Here is a 13,257-nt window from a genome sequence, read left to right on the forward strand (position 1 = left end):
GGAAGACCCTAACCTTCACACCACCTTCAACGGTTTTGCAGTGATACATGTCGTAGCTGCAGATTCTTATGTTAGCCTACCTCAATGAATTTACCATGAGTATTGCGTGGTGAAATTGCTTTAAATAGTTTGACATTTTAGGAAATACACTTATTCGACACCCTATTTCTTGTCTGTGCGCAGTAACTTCCTGGATGCTTGCAAGAAACCAAAGCCCGTCTACGGAGAGCCTGTTCACTCCCTATTCAGCCCCATTGTACCGAATTTGGTTACAGTTCCCCCAGAGTTCCACTGGGGGTGATCGCGGTCCAGTGCTAAATGAATGGGACTCTATGGAGCTAGACGGCTAAATTTGTCTCTTTTGCCTGATTGTCGTTGAGAAATCTCAGATTTGATTGTAGTTTTTGCAAGTTCAACATGGATTATAGTTCAAAAGTTGAATGAACGAGTACTTGTGTCCTTTCGATTTCTTACAGGTTGAGTCGTTGTTGCCCATTGGTCAGTGAAGGACTGATTACATCGGCGATCCCGCTTGACGGCATCCAAAGCAGAATCAGAATGTCAGAGTGAATATTTCGGCGTGGTCTTTAAAACCTTAGCAAACCTCTTTCTAGCACGTGTATTAACAGGGAGAGCCTAACCTGTCAGCTGTGTTGTCGATGCTTCGAGAGAACAAAGGAAGCGACTCAGAGCTTGCCGTAAAGCAGTATCTCTGGCCGTACGATGTGTATAACGTCATTGACATTTTAAAAGGCTTTTTAGAACAAAAAAGCCACATTAAAAAAATCTAACACCCGGCAGTGTGTATTTTCTTAGCCTCCCCTTTCGAATGCAACATTCAAATTACTAGACAAAAAAATATATCCTGAGAAAAGTGGATTTTGAGGGGTATAGCTCCATAGAGTCCCATTCATTCTGCACTGGCCTGTGAGCGCCCCCTATATGGAACTCTGGTGGAACTGCAACCAGTTCAGAAGCCGGAAGTAACGAGAGAGTGGAACTTCTTCCCTTATTAGAAATTCTTTGCTTTTATATATTCCTTGTATCATGGGTTGCTAGGCAACCAGCGAATACTCAAGGGAGTTAACGTTACTGTGCCTAGCTAAGAAATAGTCCGAGCACTGGAACATAAACTCTCCTAAAACTGCAACATGTCGCTTTCGTTGCGGTTTTTGTAAGGATTGAGCAAACGACATAACGTTAAATATAGTGTGTTAATATGGGGTTCCGGAAGTGCAGGTAGGCGGACTTGTTTTACCTTTGGACAGGCTATCTTCCCTCCAGTTTCCAGTCTTAGGCTAAGCTAACCATCTGCTTGCTCCAGCTTGCTAGGCTACAGCCTGTAACAACATATTCACAGTGCTGTACAGACATTAAAGTGGTATCAATCTACCAACATGTCAAACTACTGCTTTAATAACAGAGTCCTAAATCATCGAATGATACATAATTATAGTAATAGCTAGCTAGACTTCCAAAAAGTTAACTCATGGACAAATGCAATTCCAGTTCCCAATGTGTAGCTACTCCCTCACTAACCCCATTGTGAAGTGTTTTACAACTAAAATCTGTAGCATCATGAAAAAGAAAAAGAAACTAACAAACGCACACATTTGCTTAATTTTCCCTGTTTATTTGAGTGCTCCACTGGATGTGTTTAATATGTTTACACTGCAGATCCAGAAGATGCCCACTAGAGAGTGCTGTGTAAAAGTGTAAAAAGTTAGACTCATCATGGTAACCGTATAGTGATAGCTAAGCTGGGGCTAATGACGTTGTGTGGTTGTGCTTTTGCTATATTTCTGCATCAGTTATCTTAATTTACCTGTGAATTAGATCTGGAATGGATGTGTGTCCCATTAAAGTAGTTGTTAATTGACTTTTTTGTTTTGGTATAAAATTTAAATTAATCTTGGCCCAGCTATCAAGAATAAAGATTTCTGATTGAATAGGTAGTAACAGTCTGTGGTTATTTTGATAAAACTATCAATCCTTAATCAGGGAGACTTAAACAAGTAGCTGCAATGCTCCAACAGTTTGTCATGACTGGAAATAGGGAGGTGTGTATTTTTAAAATAACCTTTTATACACAATGGCCTGCACAAAATCCTGCTTTAAAGTTGTTTTAAAAACAGCCCTTTATGAATTAATTTTTATTGTAAAGGACATATTTAAGTTTTTAGGCACACACAAAACAGACATAGGCTACATGTTTGCATCAACAAATACATAAATCATATATAATACACATAGCATACACGTACAGTGCACAACCACATACACATGGACATGCACACTTTGAATACTGTATTGTTCAGTGTAAATTATTAATCTTTTTACACTTTTCTTTAGATTTTTGTAATGGCAATGAGTACATTTTGAGCTTTGAAACGTGCCAGTTCTAAGCAAGCAGGTTTTATCAGCATTGTAAATCACACTCTGTTCTAAAGGTCCCCTACGTGCAGGTGGATTGCAAGAAGGCGTCCATAGTAGGGCTGCAACTAGTCTATATCCACGACGTTCCAATATTCCTACATTTGAGCGTCTAGAGTAGTTTAGTGACCTTGTATTTAGGGTACTTTGTCTCCCTCAATAAAATGTAATTATATTCCATTTCCCTCTAATGAGAACTCTTCCCAAGAGCTGTCTTACCAAGGCAGATATAATAAAGTGTATCAAATGTAATACATATAAAATAAAGCAGAGTTTATTCTAAGGATTCTAAGAATCGTTTAACTGAAGGTAGGGGGTGCGCTCATTGCGGTCAAAAAAGGCGTACCCACCCTTCTCTAAAATACGTGCTTTCAGTCTTTTTCTTTCTACCAAGTCCGTGCACGTACATCGACTGTACCCCTCCCATAAATAGTCAGCCCCTTTCCTCTCTGCTCGCCAACAGACAGCAGCGTCAAGTCAACGGTAACCACCAAAACGGAAGCACATAAATATCTTTTAAAAATAAATTACCTTGATTATCACTTTTTGGGTTAAGCCTCACATTTTAGACCCTTTAGAGGCATATGTGCCACAAAATGAGGAAAGTAAATACACAGATGTCTGGTAGCAACATACAGTCTGGCTTTTAATTTGGCCTCCAAAATTTAGATTGATGTTTAGCACCATTTGAGCCATTGGAGAGGTGCCATACTCTAAATTATAATAATAACACATTTTATTTTTGTCGCCTTACAGGGCATTAAAAACAGTAACCATACAGGTAACGCACAGGTAAAAACAGTGAAACATGGGGCAACCTCTAGCTCACCCAGTAGAGTGTGCACCACATGTAAGCTGAATCCTTGACAGCGGCCTGGGTTCGAATCCGACCTAAAAGCCCGACATAAAAGCCCCCAAAATATTCTTAAAAACAGTGAAACATGAAACGACACCACCACAGACAATCACAAATCAGGAAACATAAAAGTGTATGGGGCTAGAGGGAATCGGACATAGAGGGTGGGTATCAGAGTGAGTAGGCCAGTTTGAGCAGGTGAGTTTTGAACATTGTGATGATGTCAGACTGTCAAATGTGTGGAGGGCTGGAGGCAGCGAGTTCCAGAGCCTGGGAGCAGTTGATGTTTGCCGGTGGTTCACCCAGCACCCATGGTGCTGAGGGGTAAAGTGGGGATGGTCAGAAGACCAGCTAAGCATGAGCGCAGGGAGTGGGACGATGCATACTCCTGGAGGAGGTCAGAGAGATAGGTGGGGGTTAGGTTGTGTAGAGCTGCTTGTGCAGCAGGTGGGATATTTTCCTCCAGCTGGGTAGACATATTATTTAAGGTATCTTGGAATTACTTCAAAACAGTGCTATGTGTTCCTTAACAACTTGCAGGGTTTAGCTTAAGAAAATGCAAAGCTTCCCTCAACTGTGTAAACATCAAAAACAAGCCCCAAATGTAAGAATGACAATTTTAGGAGAGACACAAAATAGAGCAAGGGTTAGTTGGGAGTTTTCCAGTTTGGCAATGTAGACTACACATTCGAATACTTTCTATAATTGAGAAGACACATATGCCTAATAATACCTAGATGATCATTCCCCGGCCTTCTTTAGTTTCCAATAAATGTTATGCCATTAAAGTAGGCCAACGTTGTAGTGTTTATTAAGCCATTACATGCACATAGGGTTTTACTTTGAAAGAAAAAAGCGGAAATCATCTCTATTTTGTTTTGGCGTACTTTACACTAACACGCGTATAGGCATACATACTCACACACACACACACACACACAAGTACATACACTACTCACTGCTGGACGGCTGTCAGCGCACAGAAGATGGTGGCGGCTACAGCCACTGCGTTGCCCACCGCGCCTGGATAGCGCACACAACATTTCATGCAGGTCTCGACGCTGCTGCAGCGAACAGATAATGGTCAGATAACGAGACAATCTCATCTCACTGGACGATGCAGGGAATGGAGAGGCTGGGCGATGCAGGAGCCCTAAGCTGTTACATTTGTCTTGGATTTAATTATTTGGAGGTACAAATATATTCTCTTGTGTACCCCATGCGATTCAATTAAAGTGGCTGGGTCAAGGCAGCACTCAGCTTTGACCTGTGGGACACTTGGTGTAGGGTGCGTGGAGCACAGGTGGAGACCTTTTAATTAGCCCGAGTACCCTCTGGGCTTTCGTCGTCTGCCATTTAGAGGGGGTCCGAGCTGCTGTAGTCAAAGTTTAGGCTACTTCATAAAAAAGGAGGGACTGGACGATCCTACTTTATGTAGTCTGCTCAAGGCTGCGTTTTCTCAGCTGTCCGGGTGACAGAATATTGCCTAGCAGTAGCCTATACTGCCAGGAACCGGCATGGTCAGAATATCTGGACAATTTCCATGAATTGGCGACATTTGGTCTCACTGTTGATATAAGCAATGCCAATCCAAGGCTGGATGTTGTATAGCCACGGAGGAGCGTGTTTGGACTTGCAATAAAACAGTTTATATATTTTTTTTAATATTTTCTGCGCACAACGTCTCACGCATTTGTCTCCTGCATAACCTCCGTGCGCACGATCCCCTGTGGGTTTGGAGACGCAGCGGTGGACTCCCGAGTAGAAAGTCAGGAAAGGACGGGGCTCCGTCCACGGAAATAGTCGCGATTAGGCCCTGCAGCAAGGAGCATGTGGGTATAAATAAAAGCGCTGAGGCGTTTTTGCGCTCACGTTCTCATTATATGGAATTGAATTGAGCTGCGCCTTAAACTTAAAAGCGGCCAACGGCGGATGTCGAGTCAAAGCAAACACTGCGGTTGATGTGTTTTGGATGAAGTTGGTTCAGACCTGTAAACAAAACGTGGGGAAGTTCAGGAGCTATTACAGTATTATATTCCCAGTGGAACTGAGTGGGAAAGCTTAGTGGCGATCGGGAATGGACATGCACTAGTAATGAAAGTATATTGACTGCAGCTGGGTCTTTATGAAAACAACACATTTTGACTGGATTTGATATTCCACACTTCACAACTTCTCGAGAACCCCTTTAAACATTTGTCTTCACTTCTTTGGTGTTTCTTTTGTACGTTTTCCCCTTATGCACATTTTGTAATTCTCTGAATTTTCCACCAAATACTTTTTCGATGAGTGAAACAGTGTGTAGGCAGCTGAGTGGGTTTGGACAGAAACCGAGCAAGCAGCGAGTGAACCTTGCAGTCTCAAGTGCGTCAAAACAGACGGGAACGTAGAGGAATGCAGGGATTGACGTCAAGAGGGGCAATAATGAACTATTCAAAATCTTTGGAAGGTCTGCTGGTGTTTCTACAGCCACTACACAGCTAACGAAGTGGAATTTCCTCTGAAAAGGTTTTTGTTTGTGCTCTCCTTTTTTCACTTTTAAGAGAACAATCATTGCCCTAGTTGTTAACTGCGGCCCTATACTTTGCCTTACTTCTTTATCAATTTTATCTTTTAAAAAACTGTCCCTTCTGCATTAGTCTTTGTATTTTCTGATTTAGATTAAAAAGCAACATGGCATCCCCCCAACATCAACAACTGCTGCCTCAAAACACAGAAGTGAGCTGTGACTCAAGTGGAGATGGAGGTGTCTCAGTAAGGATTGGCAGTAGTGTCAAACACAAGCATGGAGGCGGGCCGTTGGGTTCAATCGGGGGAGGCTTCATTGGGGGATCCAAGCACTGCAAGTACAGCATTTCCTCCAGCTGCAGCTCTGGAGAGTCCGGAGCTAGGAGGACGGTGGGCAAGAGCTTTCGCACACAGAAGAAGATGCCTCAGCTTTTTGAAAGATCTGCTGGTCATTTCTGGGACCCAAAGTTTGACTCTTCGATCCTGGAGGAGGCCTGTAGAGAACGGTGTTTCCCTCAGACCCAGCGGCGCTTCCGCTATGTGCTCTTTTACCTGGTTGCCTCTGCCCTCCTCTGGGGATTGTACTTTGCTGCCAATCCTTCCCGCTGTGACAGGACTGCCTTTCTCCTTCCCACCGCATCCTTCCTCCTTTTCTGCCTCCTCCTCTTTCTCTTAACTTTTACTAAGCTCTACTCTCGCTGCTACAACCAAGCATCTCTGCTGCTTATCCTTGTAACCTTCACCCTGACCCTGGCCCCCCAGATCCAGACATCAAGCTTCAGGGACCCAGAGACTCCCACACCTGCGCTGGATGTAGAAGACTTCAGTGGCATGGGACCCATGTTTAACCTGTCCCATGACAAGCTTCTGGGAGGTAGCACCTGGTCCCCTTGTCTTTCTCCTGTAGGCACCTTCTCTCTCTGTATCGAGGTTCTTCTGTTGCTATACAGCGTTCTCCATGTTCGCCTCTATGCTTCTGTCCTGCTCGGGTTTCTCTATTCTGTCTTTTTTGAGAGTTTGGGCTGGCTGCACCTGACGCAGGCAGGGGATAACTGGAGCTTAGCCTCTCAGTCAGAGTGGGATACGTTATGTTGGCTTGGCCCAGCCAAAGCTCTGCTCCACCTCTGTGCCCACGCCATTGGCATCCACCTATTCATCATGTCTGAGGTGCGATCACGCAGCACCTTCCTTAAGGTGGGACAAGCTATCATGCATGGCAAAGATCTGGAGGTGGAGAAAGCCTTGAAGGAGCGAATGATCCACTCTGTCATGCCCAGAATCGTGGCTGATGACCTGATGAAACAGGGTGACGAGGAGATGGGTGATAATTCTGTTAAACGATACTCTACCAGCGGTGCAGCAGCTGTCATCTCCAGCCCTAAAAACAATAAATGCAAGAAAACCTCCATCCCTCGTGGCCAGATCATCTTCAGGCCATTCAACATGAAACGGATGGAGCCCGTCAGCATCCTCTTTGCAGACATTGTGGGTTTCACAAAAATGTCTGCTAACAAATCTGCTCATGCCCTCGTTGGGCTTCTAAATGACTTATTTGGACGTTTTGATCGACTTTGTGAGCTCACTGGCTGTGAAAAGATCAGTACTCTAGGAGACTGTTACTACTGTGTGGCTGGTTGTCCTGAACCCAGACCAGACCACGCCTATTGCTGCGTGGAGATGGGCCTGGGCATGATTCAGGCTATTGAACAGTTCTGCCAGGAGAAGAGAGAGATGGTCAACATGAGGGTGGGTGTCCACACTGGCACTGTACTGTGTGGTATCCTGGGCATGAAACGCTTCAAGTTTGATGTTTGGTCAAACGACGTCAACCTGGCCAACCTGATGGAGCAGCTGGGAGTCGCTGGGAAGGTCCACCTATCGCAGGCCACTGCCAACTTCCTGGATGACCGCTACCAGCATGAAGATGGACAAGTCATTGAGAGAATAGGACAGAGTGTGGTGGCTGACCAGCTCAAAGGTAGGTGCTCTGAAAATATGGCATAAATGAGACAATGCCAAGTAGAGATGTAGCGAGTTGAATACATGTTGCTGCTTTTTCCAGCTGAATTTCATTTATTTATGAAAAAGTTAGACTTTGATTGTTGATTTCCTAACCAGAATAATAAAACTCCAGGTCAGCAGCAGTTGCTACAAATTGGCTGCAACAGTAAGATTTATCGCTGCAATTATTCCCCCATGAGCCCACAAACCTTTCAAGGCATTTTTAAGTGCGTAAATGAATGTCCTGTAATGCCTCTCTGCCATCCCCAGAGGAAATGTGTCTACTTATGCCAGCATATCTGCAGTTCACCCTCCAGGTGGATATGAATGGTGGCAAGGGGAGCATTTGCATTGGTCAAGGTTGACACTGGGTTTTGGCATTAGGTAATTGGCACAGATGGGCTGGCAAAGGTTTGAGTCTGTTACGTGCCCTCCGTGGCATTGGTATTACCTGACTGTATCACAGCCAGATGCCATCTTCTTTCCCATCCTCCCCTCCACCCTGTCTCTGCCCACACTTTGTTCTTTTTCAATTACATTATCTTCCAGATGTCCTCAATGTGTCCTGTTCTCTTACCCTCACTCTGAACCCCAGGGATTGCTTTACAACTTAATGCGACTGTTGCCTTCTCTAATAGAAATTTGCCTGCAGCTTTATATTAACCCCTCTATCTTGTCCTCTCTTTTTCTTGCCTCTAAACTGCTTGACTGCAGCTTTCATTTAATACATGCAAATCGCCCTAGTGTAACTAAATGTTGGTTTAATGGCTCTTATCATTCAAGGCTCGCTGATCCATTATCAGCCAGTGTAAGTAAAGTGACAGTGTCTGATTAAGGTAGTGCAGATGGTGTTCATCTGCCCTTTTTGAATTAGCATTTCAGGTTTATTTTTGTTTCAATAGATGCTGATTGTGCTTCCTTGGAGGCTGCGTGTCTGATTTTGTACAGATCATTTTTAGGCATGGATTAGTATGAACTGGTAATTCATACAAATTAGCAATTCAGGTGTGCACATAAGTAGTTTGTGTGCACAACCTATCAAAAAATGTTATACCTGTGGGACTGCACAGTTTTCCATTATTTTGGCCTGGAAATCAGTGTTGTGGCCTGTCGAGGAACAAGATGGAGCAAAAGCATCTCTAGTTTACCAGCCTGCAGGAGTGATTCATGGGCCTGCATTTTCCCTTCATCTGTTAGGATTGATGAGTGACTACCATTCTTGCTCTTGTCCTTTCTTTTTTTCTTGTGAGGATAAATGTGTTACCCACAGCGTTATCACCCCACCTCTCCTTCTCTTTCTCCTCGACTTCTTTCTTGCCTCCATCATGTATTGAGTTTCCTTTTAAGATTTATCCTCTCCCTTTAGATCTGCTGTACCAGTGAGAGCACTGGCTGTCAGAAGAGAAATGTGTTCCAGTGCTGTAAAATTCCCTCCACCATCTGGCTCAGTCTGTGTTAATCACTTGGGTCTAGAGCAGCCAGGCATGGATCCTGGCTGGGGCTGGTCCCTGTTGCTTGAATCAGAAGTAAATTGCTCTGACCAAGGCACTAATAAATTGCTGTGCAGCTGTCTTCTTTATATTCTTAAATCCTATTTGAGTCAGTGTGATGTTTCACAAATAGTTTTCTGTGTACGTGTGTTTTCCCAGTTCCACTATAACTACATGCTGAGGCTTTAGCGTCAAGTTGTTTGTCTCGTCCTGTAGGTGCACTGCACATGTTTATACTTTCTTATTTATAGCTTCCCTCTGTAATTATAAGCTATTTGTGGCTCATTGTGGTTCACATGGGGTACAGCCACGTGTGGACAGTTGAGTGTTGCAGCTGTGTCCTGTTGGCTCCTCAGCCCTGGTTTTAACAAATGGAGATGTTTGACTTGGTTTACATCCCACTGGTTGATAGCTTGGTGTGCGAAGTTACCTAAAAACACAGTTTGATGCCACTGTAGATAGTTTTGAGGCACTGACTAATGATTATTTGCATTACCATTTATTCTGAATTAATAATTTTTCTGATTAATGTATTAATTGTTCTGTAGAATGTCAGAAAACAGCGCAGCAGTTTCCCAGAGCCAATGGTGATCTCTTCAGAGGAGGACGGAGAAAAACAGCAAAGCCTCACTTTTGAGAAGCCCAGTGAATGTTTGGCATTTTTGCTTGATTTTAAAGATTTTATCAATATCAAACTTTTTGATTAATTGTCTGATGGTTAACTAATTGATTATTTCAGCACTAGTTGGCATTCAGAATAGCAAAAAATATCAGCAACTTATCTTTCCTTATCGATCTGCTGATAGTTTTCTAAATTAACTGACTCCTTTATAAAATGTCAGAAAATACTGAAAAACAGTTTGATCAAGCCCAGGGCGATGTCTTCAAAACATCGAGTTTTGTACAACTAACAGTCCAAAGCCCAAAGAGTTTCAGTTAACAATCATATAAGGATGTAGAAAAGCAACAAACCCATGTACTGTTTTTGTAGTTAAGTTTTGCTTAAGAATTATGAATTGATTTTCAAAATAGTTACAGATTGATTTTTCTGCCAGTTGACTATCAATTCAATTCAGCTCTAGATTCTGACATTTTACTGAGGATTAAATCATTAATCAAGCAAATAATTAGCAGAATAATGAATTAGATGCAGCCCTATCTTAAACCACAACACAGCTCGTTTGATGGATAAACTTGAGATGATCTGAACAGTGAACAGCTGTACACAGCTCTTATGTTTGTATTTATCTATAAGGGGTTGCACGTGAGGCCGGACGTTATTGTGCGTTTTTCCTTTCTGGAAATGGGAGCTATATTTGGCTCCGTTTCCCTGGAAAGTACCTGTCTATGTCCTTCCTTTTGTGCTTAATGCAGAATGATGGCACCTGCAGAATATTATCCAGAGAGAGCCAGAGATGTTTCTTCCCTCTTTCAAGCAGCCTTTGTTTCCAGGGGAAATTAAATTGTTTGTGTGCTGATGTTATAATAAGATTGGAGAAAATTGTTATTAGAGTCATTACCAGTTCTTGCCTTAATCAGTAACAGACCGATTAACAACAGGTGCTTCAAGTATCTTTGACTACAACCCCCAGACTGCTTCAGTGGCTTAGTGGCTTACATTAAATCGGCTATAATTTATATTTTAATAATAACAATTTATCAAATGACGATGTATGAACAATGTAAGAGGGAAAGCTTGTAGTGATGAACCTGCCGAGAAGAATCTGCAGCTCCCCTCAGCTTTACGGAGCTTTACAGTCAGTTTCAGCTCATTGTTTATCTGTTTGGCTGCAACTTAACTGTTTTCGCTCACTCTAACCGCTCTCATAATGTTTTCGGCCGCAGCAGGAAGCTGTTTTCAGTGAAAAAAGCTCCAAACAACCACCTCATAAGCACCAAACAGCGGACAGACACAGTTGACGACTGGCTGGTAAACATAGTGGATACTTTAGCAGCTAAAGAGCCAGATATCTTCCTCAGGAGTTAGTAGAGACCGAACAGAACCAAAAGAGAGTGAATATTGGACTAACATTCACAAACGTGACTCTAAATGTATGCTAATGTTGCTCCGTAAATGCTGGATGTGTTAATGTGCAACTGCTTGCTAATAAGTTTGCCACACCAACTTGAAATTGACAATATGTCATCACTGTGTTCCCTTTTTGTTTCTGCTGAACACAAGTGGACAAAAAAATGTAAATGCCTGTTTTTGTTTGAGAGTCTTCCTGTTTTATATGCATCGTCCCTCCTCTCTCCTACTGTGAATCTTAAGGCTGTTGCTATAAATATGTTGAGAAATAACCCAAATGATCACTATTTGCTCCACTTTGATGATCTAAAAAACATTTTCATTAACTTTAGCTTCTGACAGCTCTTTGATATAATTGCACAGCCTCTTCCACTAATACTCATTATGTACTGGGTTCTGAGAGCCGCCTCAAGGTAAGGCATGTTCTCGGATTCCATTTGAAATTTGTGAGCATAACCTTTTCTAACTTAGCAGCTGAGCGAAGCGCTGGGCTGCTCCGTACAGTGTATCCCTTCCCGACCGGCTCCCTCCTCTGTTTGCCCTGTGAGAGATTTCTAATGAAGCAAGACTGGGTAATCTCCTTGGCTAAAGTTATTAATGTTGGTAGTCCTCCATCATCACATCTTCCCACACTGGCCTGGTGTTACCCCAAACACACCAGCTGCCTGCAAGCCAGCCGTTTATATCACAGCAAATTATATTGATTGTCTATAATGTGGCTGTTATGGCTGTGCTTATTTATGATGAGGCAACAAGAGAGGTTTTCATGTCATGTGGATATCGAAGAGAATCAACCAAAGCCATGGGTTGTGCTGGCTCTAAAACGGAAGATCATTTGTACTTGGTCCACAATATTGATTTGTCCTCATTCCTTGTCCACCTTTAAGTCTTCAGAGTGATAACTGATTAGCTACATTAGGATTGATTTGAGCACAGAGCACAATGTAGCTACAAATGTTCCTTGTGATGAATATTCTGTGTCCTTTCACTTACGTATTGGCACTGGCCTTATTACTTATGCTGTGCAGCAGGTATTGGTTATTGGGAGAGCCATTGTGCTTTTGTGAGACTTGCATGCACACACCCTCCCTTCCCCTACCCCCTTTCCATAGAGATGTACTGCCAGTCAGCAAAGTCTACAGTATTTGCCCGAGGCTCAGTGGAGAATTAATTACAATGGGTGCTACTTGTGACCTTAAACGATAAATGAGGCTGGTTTCGAGGTTACACTTTAATATGCAGAGATGGACAAATGAAGGCGAGAGAGAACTAGACAGGGAAAGTAACTGCCCTTAACTGGTCCAGTTCTGCCGTCTGAGACTCTGTTTTGAGCCAATGTGTGGTGGCACTAAAGAGCAGAACTGCAGCAGTGTTGTCTAACCACCACTACTATTAAGCCTCCATGTAACTAGACCTCAGCATTAAGCGCTAGTGTGAATCACAAGCAGAGAAAGGGAGGCTTTACCCATCTAAGCCTCTGTATTTCACACCTTAAATGGTGTACGTGTGTGCGTGTCCGTGTGAGTGTGCGTGTGCGTGCACACGTGTGTATGCGCTGTCAATCTACACACTGCTGTACTTGACAAAAAGTTAAACGGTTTGGCTTTTTTCACCATAGTACACAGATGTCTTCTCCCCTGCCAACAAATGAAATACCTGACATAATTTTAGTCTAGACCCTTGAGTCCAAATCAGTATGCACACACAGCATTCAGCCTACTGTAGAAAGACAGGGGGTTGATAGTGGCTTACTACAAGGAGGGGGTAAAGGAGGAGCAGACATCGAGCTAGAGTATGGTTAGGTTGTGGTGGCAGCTGTTAGGATGGTTTATAAAACCAGTGGTAAGTAGATCCCGGGATTGCTATTACACAGCATACTGCGTTCTGTAGGTGCCCTTTCATCGAACGTGGCTCTTCAGAGGCTGCCAGGGGGAACAAAC

At 43.1% G+C, this 13,257-nt stretch overlaps 1 protein-coding gene across 2 annotated transcripts in view; it reads left to right on the forward strand.

The window, feature by feature from the left end:
• The first annotated feature begins 4,232 nt into the window (after positions 1–4,232).
• adcy9b (adenylate cyclase 9b) overlaps positions 4,233–13,257 on the forward strand; it is a 39,196-nt gene continuing 30,171 nt past the window's right edge. For both annotated transcript variants that reach the window (XM_078268695.1, XM_078268696.1), the window contains exon 1: positions 4,233–7,775. In XM_078268695.1, the coding sequence (XP_078124821.1) occupies positions 5,963–7,775 (1,813 nt within the window). In that variant the 5' untranslated portion in view covers positions 4,233–5,962. The remainder of the gene's footprint in view (positions 7,776–13,257) is intronic.

Source organism: Sander vitreus, chromosome 15 (genome assembly GCF_031162955.1).
Source record: "Sander vitreus isolate 19-12246 chromosome 15, sanVit1, whole genome shotgun sequence".
In the NCBI taxonomy this organism is placed as follows: Eukaryota; Metazoa; Chordata; class Actinopteri; order Perciformes; family Percidae; genus Sander; species Sander vitreus.